This window comes from Mustela lutreola, chromosome X (genome assembly GCF_030435805.1).
Source record: "Mustela lutreola isolate mMusLut2 chromosome X, mMusLut2.pri, whole genome shotgun sequence".
NCBI classification, from domain to species: Eukaryota; Metazoa; Chordata; class Mammalia; order Carnivora; family Mustelidae; genus Mustela; species Mustela lutreola.
Genome location: NC_081308.1, coordinates 132675567 through 132691521, shown reverse-complemented (window position 1 = coordinate 132691521; position 15955 = coordinate 132675567). Strand labels below are relative to the sequence as shown.

The window sequence follows — 15955 nt, the reverse complement described above, 5'->3', positions numbered from 1 at the left end:
TGGTCTCAGGTCTCACATTTGGGTCTTTAATCCATTTTGCATTTATTTTTGTGTATAGTGTAAGAAAGTTCTCCAGTTTCATTCTTCTGCATGTGGCTGTCTAGTTTTCTTAACACCATTTGTTGAAGAGACTGTCTTTTTTAAACTGGATGTTCTGTCCCATTTTGTCAAAGATTAGTTGACCATAGAGTTGAGGGTCCATTTCTGGGCTCTCTATTCTGTTCCACTGGTCTATGTGTCTGTTTTGGGGCCAGTACCATACTGTCTTGATGATTACAACTTTGTGATACAGCTTGAAGTCCAGAATTGTGATGCCTCCCACTTTGCTTTTCTTTTTAACATTCCTTTGGCTATTCAGGGTCTTTTCTGGTTCCATACAAATTTTAGAGGATTATTTGTTCCAGCTCTGTGAAAAAAGCTGATGGTATTTTGATAGGGATTTCATTGAATGTATAGATTGCTCTAGGTAGCAAAAACATTTTAACATTTGTTCTTCTAATCCATGAGCATGGAATGTCTTTCCATTTCTTTGTATCTTCCTCAATTTCTTTCATGAGTGTTCTATAGTTTACTGAGTACAGATCCTTTCCCCCTTTCATTAGCTTTATTCTTAGGTGTCTTACCGTTTGGGGGGCAGTTGTAAATGGGACTGATTCCTTGATTTCTCTTTCTGCTGCTTCATTATTGGTGTGTAGAAATGCAACAGATTTCTGTATGTTGATTTTATACCCTGCCACTTTGCTGAATTCCTATATCAGTTCTAGCAATTTTGGGTTGGAGTATTTTGGGTTTTCCACATAGAGTATCATGTTATCTGCAAAGAGTGAGAGTTTGACTTCCTCTTTGCTGATTCGGATGCCTTTTATTTCTTTTTGTTGTCTGATTGCTGAGGTTCAGAATTCTAGTACTGTGTTGAATAGCAGTGATGATAGTGGACATCCCTGCTGTCATCCTGACCTTAGGGGAAAAGCTCTCAGTGTTTCCCCCATTGAGAATGATATTCACTGTGGCCTTTTCATAGATTGCTTTTATGATACTGAGGTATGTTCCCTTTATCCCTGCACTGTAAAGAGTTTTGGTCAAAAAAGGATGCTGTACTTTGTTAAATGCTTTTTTTTTGCAACTATTGAGAGAATCATACGGTTCTTATCCTTTCTTTTATTAAGTTAGTGTATCACATTGATTGATTTGCAAATATTGGACCACCCTTGCTACCCAGGAATAAATCCCACTTGGTCATGGTGCATAATCCTTTTAGTGTACAGCTGGATCCTGCTAGCCAGTATCTTGGTGAGCATTTTTGCATACATGTTGATCAGGGATATTAGTCTGTAATTCTCCTTTTTGGTGGGGCTTTTGACTGTTTGGGGGATCAAGGTAATGCTGGCCTAATAGAAAGTCTTAGGAAGTTTTCCTTACATTTCTATTTTTGAAACAGCTTCAGAAGAATAGGTATTAATTCTTCTTTAAATGTTTGGTAAAATTCCCATGGGAAGCCATCTGACCCTGACTCTTGTTTGGTGGGAGATTTTTATTATTACTTCAGTTTCTTTACCGTTATGGGTCTGCTTATGGTTTTCTATTTCTTCCTGTTTCAGTTTGGTAGTTTATACATCTCTAGGAATACATCCATTTCTTCCACATTGCCTAATTTATTGGCATATAGTTGCTCATAATATGTTCCTAAAATTATTTGTATTTTTTCAGTGTTGTTTGGGACCTCTCCCCTTTTGTTCATGATTTATTAATTTATGTCCTTTCTCTTTTCTTTTTGATAAGTCTGGCGAGGGGTTTATCAATTCTTTCAAAGAACCAGCTCCTAATTTTACTGTTCTTTTGGTTTCTATATCATTATTATCTGCTCTGATTTTTATTATTTCTCTTCTCCTGCTGGGTTTAGGATTTATTTGCTGCTCTTTCTCCAGCTCTTTTAGATGTAAGGTTAGTTTGTGTATTTGAGACCTTTTTTGTTTCTTGAGAAAAACTTGTATTGCTATGTACTCCCTCTTAGGATCACTTTTGCTGCATCCCAAAGGTTTTGAACAGTTGTGTTTTCATTTTCATTTGTTTTCATGAATTTCTTTAAATTCTTTAATTTCCTGGTTGACCCATTCATTCTTTAGTAAGATGCTCTTTAGTCTCCCTGTATTTGAGTTCCTTCCAAATGTCCTCTTGTGATTGAGTTCTAGCTTCAGAGCAGAAAATATGCAGGGATTGATCCCAGTCTTTTGGTACCAGTTGAGACCTGATTTGTGACCCAGTATGTGATCTATTCTGGAGAATGTTCCACATGCACTCGAGAAGAATGTGTATTCTGTTGCTTTAGGATGGAATGTTCTGAATGTATCTGTGAAGTCCATCTGGTCCAGTGTGTCATTCAAAGACCTTGTTTCTTTGTTGATCTTCTGCTTAGATGATCTGTCCATTGCAGTGAATGGGCTGTTAAAGTCCCCTACTATTACTGTATTATTATCAATGAGTTTCTTTAATTTTGTTATTAATTGGTTTATATAATTGGCTGCTCCCATGTTAGGGGCAGAAATAGTTCCAATTTTTAGATCTTCTTGTTGGATAGACTCTTTAATTATGATATTGTATCCTTCCTCATCTTTTACTAGTCTTTGGTTTAAGATATAATTTCTCTCTTCATATCTATTAGCATGATAAATGGCTTTCCACCCCCTTACTTTCAATCTGGAGGTATCTTTGGATCTAAAATGAGTCTTGCAGACAGCATATCAATGGGTCTTGGGCTTTTTTTAAGTAAAATCTGATACCCTAGGTCTTTTGATTGGGGCATTTAGCCCATTTACTTTCAGAATAACTATGGAAAGATATGAATTTAGTGCCATTGTATTACCTGTAAAGTCACTGTTTCTATATATTGTCTCTGTTCCTTTCTGTTATATGTTACTTTGGGACTCCCTCTTTGCTTATAGGATCCGTTTTATTATTTCTTGCAGGGCTGGTTTAGTGATCACAAATTCTTTTAGTTTCGGTTTGTCCCGGAAGCCTATTTTGAAGCTTTTTATTTTTCCTTCTATTTATCTTTCCTTCTATCGCTTTCCTTCTGTTCTAGCTGGATAAAGTATTCTTGGTTGAATATTTTTCTCATTTAGCACACTGAGTATATCATGCCAATCTTTTCTGGCCTGCCAGGTCTCTGTGGATAGGTCTGCTGCCAGTCTAATGTTTCTACCCTTATAGGTTAAGGATCTCTTGTCTTGAGCTACTTTTAAGATTTTCTCTTTGTCTCTGAGATTTGCAAGTTTCACTATTACATGTCAGCTTGTTGACCTGGTTTTATTGATTTTGAAGGGGGTTCTCTGTGCTTCCTGGACTTGAATCCTCTATCTTCTGCCTTTCTCTCTCTCTCTCTTTCCCTCTCCTTTTGGGATCCCAATTTTTCTAATATTGTTTTGCTTTATGGTATCACTTATATCTCAGATTCTCCCCTCATGATCCAGTAGCTGTTTGTCTCTCTTTTTCTCAGCTTCTTTATTCTCCATCATTTGGTCTTCTATATCACTAATTCTCTCTTCTGCCTCATTTATCCTAGCAGTTAGAGCCTCCATTTTTTATTGCATCTCGTAATAGCCTTTTTTAAATTTTGATTTGACCAGATTTCCATTCTTTTATTTCTCCAGGGAGGGACTCTTTAATATCTTTTATGCTTTTTTCAAGCCCAGCTAGTATCTTTATAATGATTATTCTGAACTCTAGTTCTGACATCTTACTTATGTCCAGACTGATTAGATCCCTGGCAGTCAGTACTGCCTCTTGTTCTCTTTTTTGAGGTGAATTTTTCCATCTTGTCATTCTATCCAGAGAAGAATAGAGGAATGAGAGAACAAAGCACTAAAATGGTAACAATGACCCCAGAGAAACATACACACACACAAAAAAAGAAAAGCCTCCAAATGGAAAAAAAAATAATTAAAAAAAAGAGAGAATGTAATCAGAGAGGTGAATAGAACAGAGCAATACACTGGATTCTGTGTGTCTCCTGGTCTGTTTGTTAGAAAACTAGATCCCAAAATTGTAAAGAAAGAAAAACTGATGTATATACAAAAAATAAAATTAAATACAATGAAAAGATAGATTGTAACTAAAAATGAAAATTAAAAGACAAAAAAGAAAAAAAAAGAAGGAATATGTACAGGTGAACAGAACACAGCAATAAACTATATCCTGGGTGTATTTTGATCTGTTTGTTAGAAGAAACTATATCCCAAGATTGTAAAGAAAGAAAAACTTACATATATACAAAAATAACATTGAATATCCTTTCAATAATTGAAAGGATAGAAAGTAGCTGTAAAGATGAAAATTTAAAAAGACTTTAACAAAAAATAAGAAGAAGAAAATATAGAGACAATATGATTAGACAAGTGACGAGAACAGAGCCATACACTAGATTCTGGGTGTATTTTTGGTCTGTTTGTTAGAAGAAACTAATCTTAAAATTTTAAAGAAAGAAAATATTTTTTAATATTTAAGTACAATGAAAGGATAGGATGTAATTATAAAAATGAAAATTTAAAAATATTTTTTAAAAAAGATGATAAAATAAGAAATTGAAAAAGGAAAGAGAAAAAAATTAAAATTGAAAGACTAAAGAATCATGGGGGGAAAAACATGAATTCTGTATACTGTTTTCCCCTAGTGCTAGAGTTTTGTAGTTCTCTATGATCGGTAAACTGGTCTTAGCTGGATTTTCTTGCTGATCTGGGCAAGGGGCCTGTTGGGTTGATTTTTAGGTGTCTTTGCCCTGGGCAGGATTGCACCACCCTTGCCAGGGGCCAGGCTAAATAAGCGGCTCAGGATTGCTATCTGTGGCTTTTGTTCCCTGAAGGCTTTCCACACTGCTTTAGAGGATGAAAATGAAAATGGCAATCTCCCAATCTCCAGCCCCTGAGCCAAAAGCTCTGGCCCCACTCCTCAGTGCACCCTCAGGGAAAAGCAGGTAATCACTCCTCTCTCACTGGTCTCTGCACTCCTTGCTCACCCAGCCTGTGATAGAGTCTTTCTATCTCAGGCACATGACCGCCTTTCAAGTCTACAAACTGAAAACTCCTGTGGCAGGCACCCGAGGCACTCCTCCTGGGTGAGGAAGGGGGTGTCTTGCCATGGTTCTACCACTTACTGTGCCTCTATGTAGGGGACAGTCACCTGACTGCTGTGGTTCCCAGTTTATGGCAACCCTGAGCTGAGAGCTCACTCTTGGGGTCACTCTGCAGCCAGCTTCCCTGCTCTGATGCCTGGAAGCCATTGCATTCAGGCACCCTAGTCTTCCTGTGACCCTGGGGATCCTGAAACCACACTGTCCCACCTAGGATTCCACCCCACTTCACCACCTGTGTACATTTCAGGCAGGGTTGTCCCGCACTGGGGCAGACTTCTAAAAGTTCTGATTTTGCACTCCACTGCTGTATCACTTTCTGGTAGCTGGGCGATGGAGGCTCCCTCTCCCTGCAGTTTATCTTCCTGTATATCACCTTGGATTCATTTCTCCACACCACCTACCTGCAGAATGTGATCACTTCTCTATTTGTAGAGTTGTAGCTGTTCTTTTCTTACCTCTCCGGTTGAGATTGCAGGTGTTCAGAGTGATTTTACAGCTGTCTAGCTGAATTCCTGGGACCAAATGAAACTAGGGTCTCCTATTCCTCTTCCATCTTGGACTATCTCTGGGATTGTTTTCTTCATTTCAATTTCTGCTGCTTCATTAATAGTGTATGGGAATGCAACAGATATTTATACATTGATTTTGTATCCTGCAACTTTACTGAATTCCTCTTTCATTTCTAGTAGTCTTTTAGTGTAGTCTTTAGGGACTTGGGGGGGGGGGCGTTGTTTGGTTTTATTTTTCTTGAATTTTTTTAACATCTTATTGTATTTTTTCAGTGTTCTAAGATTCATTGTTTATGCACCACACCCAGTGCTCCTTGCAATACGTGCCCTCCACAATACCCACCACCAGGCTCACCCATCCCCCCAGCCCCCATCCTCTCCATAACTCCATTTTGTTAGAGTGCTATGTTATATAAAAGTGGTAAAAGTGGACATTCTTGTCCTATTCCTGAGCTTAGGAGAAAAGCTCTCAGTTTTTCACCATTGTGTATGATGTTAGCTGTGGGTTTTTCAAATGTGACCTTTATTATTTTGAAGTGTGTTCCTTCTAGACCTATTTTGTTGAGAGTTTTTATCATGGATGGATATTGTACTTTGTCAGACACTCTTTCTGCATCTATTGAAATGATCGTATGGTTCTTATCCTTTCTCTTATTGATGTGATGTGTCACACTGATTGATTTGCAAATATTGAACCACCACTGCATCCTAGGAATAAATCCCACTTGTGTGTAGTGAGTGATTTTTTAAATGTACTGTTGGATTTGGTTTGCTAGTGTTTAGTTGAGGATTTTTGCATCTATGTTCATCGGAGATATTGGCCAGTAGGTCCCCTTATTTGTGGTGTCTTTATCTGGCTTTGGTATCAGGGTGATATTCACCTCATAGAATGAATTCGCAAGTTTGCCTTACATTTCTATTTTTTTGAAAATTTTGAGAAGAGAGGGTATTAACTCTTTTTTCAATGTTTGGTAGAAGTCCCCTAGAAAACCACCTGCCCTGGAGTTTTGTTTGTTAGTTTTTGATTACTGACTCATTTTTTTTTTTTCTGCTTATCAGTCTACTCAAGTTTTCTATGTCTTTCTGTTTCAGTTTTGGTAGTCTATATGTTTCTAGGAATTTATTCATTTCTTCAACGTTATATAACTTGTATGGCATACATACAAGAGAATAGCATTCTCTTTTTTTTTAAAGATCTTATTTATTTATTTGACAGAGATCACAAGTAGGCAGAGAGGCAGGCAGAGAGAGGGTGGGGGAAGCAGGCTCCCCACTGAGCGGAGAGCCCAATGTGGGGCTCAATCCCAGGATCCCGAGATCATGACCTGAGCTGAAGGCAGAGGCTTTAACCCACTGAGCCACCCAGGCGCCCTGAGAATAACATTCTCTTATAATTGTATTTCTGTGATATTAGTTTTTATTTCTCCTCTTTGTGATTTTATTTATTTGGATCCTCTCCCTTTTTCTGATAAGTCTAGCAAGAGGTTTATCAATTTTGTTGATCTTTTCAAAGAAAAGCCCTGGGTTCATTGATTTATTCTATTTTTTTAAGTTTCCATATAATTTATTTCTGCTCTAATTTTTATTGTTTCCTTCCTTCTGCTGGTTTTGAGTTTTATTTGTTCCTGTATTTCTAGCTTCTTTTAGTGTAAAGTTAATTGTTTATACCCTTTGGGCTTTCAAGCTTTTAAAATTCCACGCTTTAATTCCCGCTGGTTATATGAATTCATGAAATTGAGCCCTTCTCATTTCCAAAGCCAAATGTTATGGAGATTCATTTTCCCAGTGTGGGCTTTCAAGTGTGAAGTCTGCTTTTTGCCCTTCTGCCAGCCAGTGGCTCCCTTCCCACCACAGATGACTGTGGCCTGTTTTGCTCCCTACTGTATCTCCACCCTTCCTACCCTCTTCAGTGTGGCCTCCTCTCTATCTTTAATTATGGATGGGACACATGGGTAGTTCTGTCATTGAGTGTTTGCCTTTGCCTCAGGTCAGGATCCCTGTGTCCTGGGCTCAAGCCCCACATCGGGCTCCCTGCTCAGCGGGAAGCCTGCTCCCCCTCTCCCATCCCCCTTGTTCACGTTCCCTCTCTAGCTGTGTCTCCCTGTCAAATAATTAAATAAAATATTTAATTATGGAGTTTGTTATGCCAGTCTTCAGATCAGTTTTCTGGTTTATTTACTGGAACTGGACTAGAGTTGCTGAGCAAACAATAGGCCACCTTTCAGAGCACAAGCAGGGGAGCAGACAATCAGCAGGTGTTGTGAATATCTGAAAGAACTCTGGGTACCAGTGAAAGAAGGAAGAACTAAGAGCACATACAAGATGACAGTGAGGGATGGGAGCTTTTGCAGGATGACTATTTAGTGTGTGTCTCTATGGAAACATGTGGCTGGCTACCTGCAGATCATTTGGGAGCCCCATGTTGTGAGGGTTGTGGAAGGGTTATCACCAGGCTGAGGCTGCAAGGCCACAGAGGTACAAAATCCTGGGCCCCAAGGGGCTGACACTACCTGATACCTTCACATCTATGCAGTAGACTCCTGGCCAGGCCCGGAGAGACTAGCAAGAGAACCTCTTTCTCCTGTCCCTCTAGCGACCTCTACTGAGAAAGTTTAAGTATTGTGCTCACTCTAAAAAAACTTAAAAGGATCCTTATACATATACTATATATGGAAAGATGCTTTTGGAACTAAGAAGCAGTAAATAGGTAGCTAACACATACACAGCTGGTTTTGGCTTAGTAATATCAGGTTGAAAAGTATTTCATCTAGGTTCAAGAGGGACATTGTACTGCAATTTTTTTTTGGTAACTTATTGAATATTTTGGTATTATACTGTCTTCATAAAACTCGGGTTTAGCAATGAATCTGTATAATATTAGTGTTATTTCCATCTTAAATGTTTGCTAGAATTTACTAGGAAACCTATCTGGGGACAGAGTTTATTTTATGGGATGGTTTTGAATATTCAGTGTTTGTTGTTGTAGATATAGAGCTAAGTAAGATTCTGTTTCCTCTTCAGTGTTTCTTGCAAGAAATTTTTACATTTTACCTAAGTTGTCAAATTTGTAGTCATAAAGTCATTCCTAACATTCTTCAATTCTTCTATTCTTCTAAAGTCTGTAGTCTCTAGTGATATCAGATGCTTGGCATTGGTAATAATTGCTCTCTTTTTTTCTTGTTGAGTCCAGGAGTTTAACAATTTTATTGGTCCTTTCAGTAAGCCATCTTAATGGTTTGTTAATTTTCTCCATTGTTTTCAACCTTATTGATTTATGCTCTTACCTTCATTTTTCACTTATTTTTATGTACTTTTGGTTTAATTCTCATTTTTCTAGTTGCCTAAGATAAAACCTAAGGTCATTGATTTTATACATTTACTCCTTTTAAATTATTTTTCCCTTTTAATTGTTTTATCCAAGTACAGTTGGCCCAGTGTCCCATTAGTTTCAGGTATATAACATAGTGATGGACAAGACTTTGGGTTATGCTGTGCTCAGCACAGGCATAGCGGCCGTCTGTCCCCATACCGTGGTATTACAGTACCACAGACTTTGTTCCCCTATGCTGTGCCTTCCATCCATGGGACTTAAATTCATCCCATAACTGGGAGCTGGTATATCCCACTCTCTTTCACCCATTTTGCCTACCCCCAAACCCCTGCCCCTCTGGCAACCAGCAGTTTTACATTTAGTCTTTTATAATCATTTAAAGCTATAGTTTTGCCTCTCTTTTTTGCTATATCACACAAATATTGATATTTTGTTTGCATGATCATGAAGTACAACATATTTTCTAACTTCCCGTGTGTTTTCTTTTTTTAACCATGTGTTAACTAGAATTATGTCCTTTAATTTTCAAGTATCTGGGGGTTTTGTAGGTATCTTATTATTAATTCTAATTCAATTCTATCATCTCCAGCAAATATTCTATAGACTTGAACTTTCAGAATTTTATTGTGACTTAGTTTTTGGCCCAGAAGATGGTTTTTCTTGGTGAACATACCACATGCACTTGAAGAGCATGTGCGTAAGTTCTGCATTTCTTGGTGTACTATTTTATAACTACCAATTAAGTCAAGGTATTTGATAGTATTATTTGATATTCTGTGTCCTTTCTATTTTTTTGTCTAATTGTTCTGTCAAGTGCTAAGAGAACAACATTAAAATACACAAATAATACTGGAATTTTTTTCTGTTTCTCCCTTTAATTCCATCAGTTCTTTTTTTTTTTTAATTTCTTTTCAGTGTAACAGTATTCATTGTTTTTTCACCACACCCAGTGCTCCATGCAATCCGTGCCCTCTATAATACCCACCAACCAACCAACCTCCCACCCCCTACCCCTTCAAAACCCTCAAATTGTTTTTCAGAGTCCATAGTCTCTCATGGTTCACCTCCCCTTCCAATTTACCCCAACTCCCTTCTCCTCTCTATCTCCCCATGTCCTCCATGCTATTTGTTATGCTCCACAAATAAGTGAAACCATATGATAATTGACTCACTCTGCTTGACTTATTTCACTCTGCATAATCTCTTCCAGTCCCGTCCATGTTGCTACAAAAGTTGGGTATTCGTCCTTTCTGATGGAGGCATAATACTCCATAGTGTATATGGACCACATCTTCCTTATCCATTCGTCCGTTGAAGTGCATCTTGGTTCTTTCCACCATTCGGCGACCGTGGCCATTGCTATTATAAACATTGGGGTACAGATGGCCCTTCATTTCACTACATCTGTGTCTTTGGAGTAAATACCCAGTAGTGCAATTGCAGGGTCAATCTATAAAGAACTCCTCAAACTCAACACACACAAAACAGACAATCATATAAAAAAAAATGGGCAAAAGATATGAACAGACATTTCTCCAACGAAGACATACAAATGGCTAATTCCATCAGTTCTTACTTCATATAATTTGAATACCTGTTATCAAACACATACTTATTTATTATTTTTATACCTGATGAAATGACATTTTGTCATCATGAAATGTCCCTTTTTAACTTTGTTTTGCGGTCTCTTTTATCTTAAATTAATGTATCCACTTTAAACTTCTTAGGCTTACTTTTTGCATTCTATTTAATGTTCCATTCTTTTTTTCTAACTTATCTGTAGTTTTATATTTAAAGCATGGCTTTGTAAATATCATATACTTTAGTCTTACTTTTTTATCCTGACAATCTCTTTGAATTGAGATATTTAGTGCATTAGCATTTTTAAAGCTTTAAAACATTTTTAAAGTTTTTATTTCTATACCATAAAATAATGTTTTATGTGGACAATTCAATAATTATTAGTATACCTACAAAGTCATGGAACCACCATTACAATCCAGTTTTTAGCCATTTCTATCACCTTAGAAATTTCCTCATGCCCTTTAAGCAGTCACTCCCCATTCCTGAGCCCCACCACATACAAAGCCTTTGATAGTTACTAATTTAAATTCTAAATTTTAATTTAGATTTTAGACTTTTTATATAAATAGAATCATACAATATATGGCCCTTCATGCCAGCTTTCTTTTACTTAGCATCCATGTTGTAATATGTATCAGTTTAGTTGCTGAGTAGAATTTCATTATAAATATATCACATTTTGTTTATACATTCCACAATAACTAATATTTAGGTTATTTCTGGTTCGAGATATCCCTAATAATGCTGCCATGAAGATTTGTGTACATCTTTATATAGACATGTTTTCATTTCTCTTTGGTAGATTTCTAGGAATGTAATTGCTAATTCATATATTAAATCTATGTTTATACCTTTGAGGAACTGCCAGACTTTTCTACAATGGATACACCAGTTTACATTCCTGCTAGAAATGTATGAGGACTTCAGTTTCTATATATACTCGCCAACACTTGTCATTATCTGTCTTTTTTATTAGAGCCATCCTAGTGCATATGAGGTAGTATCTTGTTGTGGTTTTGATTTACAGTTCCCTGATGACTAATGATGTTGAGCATCTTTTTATATGTTCTTGACCACTTATCAAATCTTTTGCCTATTTTTAAATGATATCATTTGTCTTGTTTTGAGTTTTTTAAATATTCTGAATACAAGTTCCTAATTCGATGTATTATTTGCAAGTATTTTTCTCCCTTTCTATGGCTTGTCTTTTTACTTTCTTGAATGTGTCCTTTGATATGCTTAAAGTTTTAAATTTTGATGAAACCCAAATTATCTGTATTTTTTTGTTGCTTATGCTTTTTATTTTGTATCTAAGAAGGTTTTGCCTAATCCAAGATCATGAAGATTTACTCCTATGATCTATAATAAGAGTTTTGTAGTTTTAGCTCTTACATTTATTTTCTAAATGTTTAGTTAATTTTTGTTTTTTATGGTGTAAGGTAAGACCCAGCCTCATTTTTTGGTATATGGATGTTCATTTGTCCTGGCAGTATTGTTGAAGAGATTATTCTTTCCTTTGTTGAACAGTCTTGTGCTCTTATTAAACAACAGTACGTAGATATATGGACTTATTTCTGATTCTCAATACTGTAATATTGACATAATGTCTCTCCTTACTCCTGGTCCACTAACATTTACTATAAATATATTTTTATTTGTAATGTTTTATTTTCTCTTTGCCTCATCCATTTATTTTCTCTGTTCCTCCTTTCATATCTTCTTTTTTTTAAGATTTTATTTATTTATTTGACAGAGATCACAAGTAGGCAGAGAGGCAGGCAGAGAGAGAGGAGGAAGCAGGCTCCCTGCTGAGCAGAGAGCCCAATGTGGGGCTCAATCCCGGGACCCCAGGATCATGACCTGAGCTGAAGGCAGAGACTTTAACCCACTGAGCCACCCAAGCACCCCCCTTTCCTATCTTCTTATGAATTGCTTTATTATATTTTTGTTTATGCACCACATACCTTTTTTTCTGGCAGCTTTCAAGATTTTCTCTTTATGTTTGGTTTGCAACAATTTGACTGTAATATTCCTAGGTATGGTTCTTTTTGTATTCATCCTAATAGGAATATTCTCTGAGCTTTTTGAATCTGTAAGTTTATGTCTTTCACCAAATTTTGATCTTTATAATTTCAAAAAATTTTTTTGCCCCATTTTTTTCTCTTCTCTTTCCAGAACTCCAGTTATATACATATCAGACCTTTTAATATTGTCCCACAGGTCCCTGATGTTCTGTTCAGTTTCTTTTCAAATGTTTTTCAATCTTTAGATAGATGAGATGAAATTACTATTTCCAAATTAACATATCTTTAGCTGTTAACACTAATCTGTTATTGTTAAGCCCATCTAGTAAATGTTTTAATTCAGATATTGTATTTTTCATTTCTAAAATTTACAATTCATTTTTTATACTTTTTATTTCATTGTTAAAAGTTTCTATCCCTTCATTACAAGCATATTTTTCTTTACCTAATTGATTCAGTGAAAATACCTGCTTTAAAATACTTGTCTGATAATTCTAACATATGAGACATCTCAGGATTGATCTTTGTTGTCTTTTCCCTTCAAAAGAGGTCACATTTTTCTGGTTCTTGTTACACTGAAAAATTTTGAATTGTAATTTGGAGAATGCGAATATTATGTTGAGACTCTAGATTCTGTTCTATTTCTCCAAAGAATGTTGGCTTTTGTATTTAAAGAAAAAATACTGGGTATTTACCTCAAAGATACAGATGTAGTGAAAAGAAGGGCCATCTGTACCCCAATGTTCATAGAATCAATGGCCACAGTCGCCAAACTGTGGAAAGAACCAAGATACCCTTCAATGGATGAATGGATAAAGATGTGGTCCATATACACTATGGAGTATTATGCCTCCATCAGAAAGGATGAATACCCAACTTTTGTATCATCATGGATGGAACTGGAAGAGATTATGCAGAGTGAAATAAGTCAAGCAGAGTGAGTCAATTATCATAGGGTTTCACTTACTTGTGGAGCATAAGGAATATCATGGAGGACAAGGGGAGATAGAGAGGAGAAGTGAGTTGGGGGAAATCGGAGGAAGAGACGAATCATGAGAGACTGTGGACTCTGAGGAACAATCTGAGGGCTTGGAGGGGCAGGGGGTAGGAGATTAGGTGAGCCTGGTGGTGGGATTAAGGAGGGCACATATTACATGGATCACTGGGTGTTACAGGTAAACAATAAATCTTGGAACACTGCATCAAAAACTGATCTACTGTATGGTGACTAACTAAACAAAATTTTAAAAATTAGGTAATTAATTTAATTGTACTCAACATTCAAACTCTGTTTTTAATAGCTCAAATTCTGGAATTTAGGAGGTCATCCATTCAGGTATTTGAGCAGAGTTTATTTAAACATAGAGTTTGGTGCTCTCCTTCTCTGATTCCTTTACAGGATTTTCTCTTCACTTTTTGGTGGCTGTGGTTGCACCAAACCTATCCTCTGGTTTTTCAGGCCAGAAAAACTGAGCATTCTTTTGGGGTTTCAGCTGCCCAATATAGTGCAGGTTGTGGCATGCCCTCAGGCTAGATGTCATGAAAATAGGAAACTTACCCAGTACAGTTCCTTCCTTCTAAGTGTCAACTCAACTCCAGAGTCTACTTCTACAGTAGCTTCAGGTAGATATTTTTTGTAATTAATCCAGAGTTTTTAATTGTCACCTGTGAAAGGAAGGGGCTGATCCAATAGGAGTTTACTAGTTTACTTAGCCATTACCAAAAGCAGAACACAGTGCTCAGTATTATTTAACAAAATAAAAATATAGCATGCTTTGTATATAAGTAAGCTTTTTCTATAAATGGGATATTGTAACAGATACAATGACTATTCAAATTTTAAAATTTATTAAACTTTAGAACAAAGGATAATTATATGGTTTCACTTATTTGTGGAGCATAACAAATAGCATGGAGGACATGGGGAGTTAGAGAGGAGAAGGGAGTTGGGGGAAATTGGAAGGGGAGGTGAACCATGAGAGACTATGGACTCTGAAAAACAATCTGAGGGTTTTGAAGGGGCAGGGGGTGGGAGATTGGGGTGCCAGGTGGTGGGTATTATAGAGGGCACAGATTGCATGGAGCACTGGGTGTAATGCAAAAATAATGAATACTGTTATGCTGAAAATAAATAAAAAATAAATTTTAAAAAAAAGCTTAGTCTAACCCTTTCCTCCAAGTCTGAATATAGCTAAGACTTTTATGGTTTCTAGGACTTGTTTTTATAGTTTGAGAGAGCTAAATAGTGTTTATTTTAGCTAACATTATAGACCTTCTGTGTGTCAGGCACAGTGTTAATGCTGTGTTATATAATCCTGATAACTACATAAGATTGTTGTTGTTATTCTCAGTTTTCAGATGAGGAAACTGAGGATCAAAGAGAACAAATAACTTCTTTAAGTCACACATTTGAACTGGGATTGTAACAGTGATCTATCTGACTACAGTGCCCATCATCTTTCACTTATACCACAGTACTGAAATCCATCAAATGCATTTTCCATTCAATCACTGAGCTCTCTTTATTTGCAAGATATTTGTCAAGTCATAATAGGAATAGCTTCATTAACCCTTCCTAGCTTATTTTATCAAAAAAGTATCAGCTTTATTTGCTGTCCTGTACTTCCAGGACTTTCTTACATCATATCAAAGAAGAAAAAAATTTAAATTGCACAATAATATAATAATGTCATCTTGTGCAAAAATCCAGAAATCATTTTATTCTAATCAGAAAAGCATCACAAATCCATTTTACTAATCTATAATAAACTTTTTCTGCTGCTTTCTGCTATTGTAATGCCTTAGAAAACAACATCATCTAATAAAGTGGATACCATATCCCATGTGACCATGGACAAATCACAATCCCTTATTGTTTTATGTTTATTATCTATAAAGTAAGATAATAATTGATAGCTGTGTAATACTTACCTCATAGGATAATCAGATTTCAAAACCACTCTGCTGCTTATAAACTGTGTGGCAGGTTTAATCTCTGTTTCACTTGCCTTACATGTAAAAGGAGGCTAAATGACTTTCCCTTCTAGATTGATGAAAGGAATAAGGATTAAGTAAAATAGCTTTGTGTAAATGCGAGTAACATACCATTGAGGTTTTCTAGAAGTGACAATGTCAAGACCCTGGTAAATATGCTTCCTAACCCCATTTCCCTATCATGTCTCCTTGAAGCCTGGGATAATGGACTGTTATATGCATGCTTTGATTTTATTCTTAAAATAGCTCTGTGAGATAAGGTAAACAGATATTATGCACATTTTACATAAGAGAAAACTAAGAACATTGGCAGTAATTGTGTCATGTACTATCTAACAGTAATGAATACTATCTGATGTCCAAAAAGGATACCATTAAATATTTA

At 36.4% G+C, this 15955-nt stretch overlaps 1 protein-coding gene across 6 annotated transcripts in view; it reads left to right on the top strand.

Annotated features, from left to right (window-relative positions):
- TMLHE (trimethyllysine hydroxylase, epsilon) overlaps positions 1 to 15955 on the top strand; it is a 97475-nt gene that overhangs the window by 64992 nt on the left and 16528 nt on the right. Inside the window, exon 7 of one of the 6 annotated variants that reach the window (XM_059156753.1) lies at positions 10176 to 14550. The exons of the other annotated variants lie outside the window; for them this stretch is intronic. Within the exon in view, the coding sequence (XP_059012736.1) occupies positions 10176 to 10230 (55 nt within the window). The 3' untranslated portion in view covers positions 10231 to 14550. Of the gene's footprint in view, positions 1 to 10175; positions 14551 to 15955 lie in introns of those variants that run through there. 6 annotated transcript variants of the gene reach the window in all.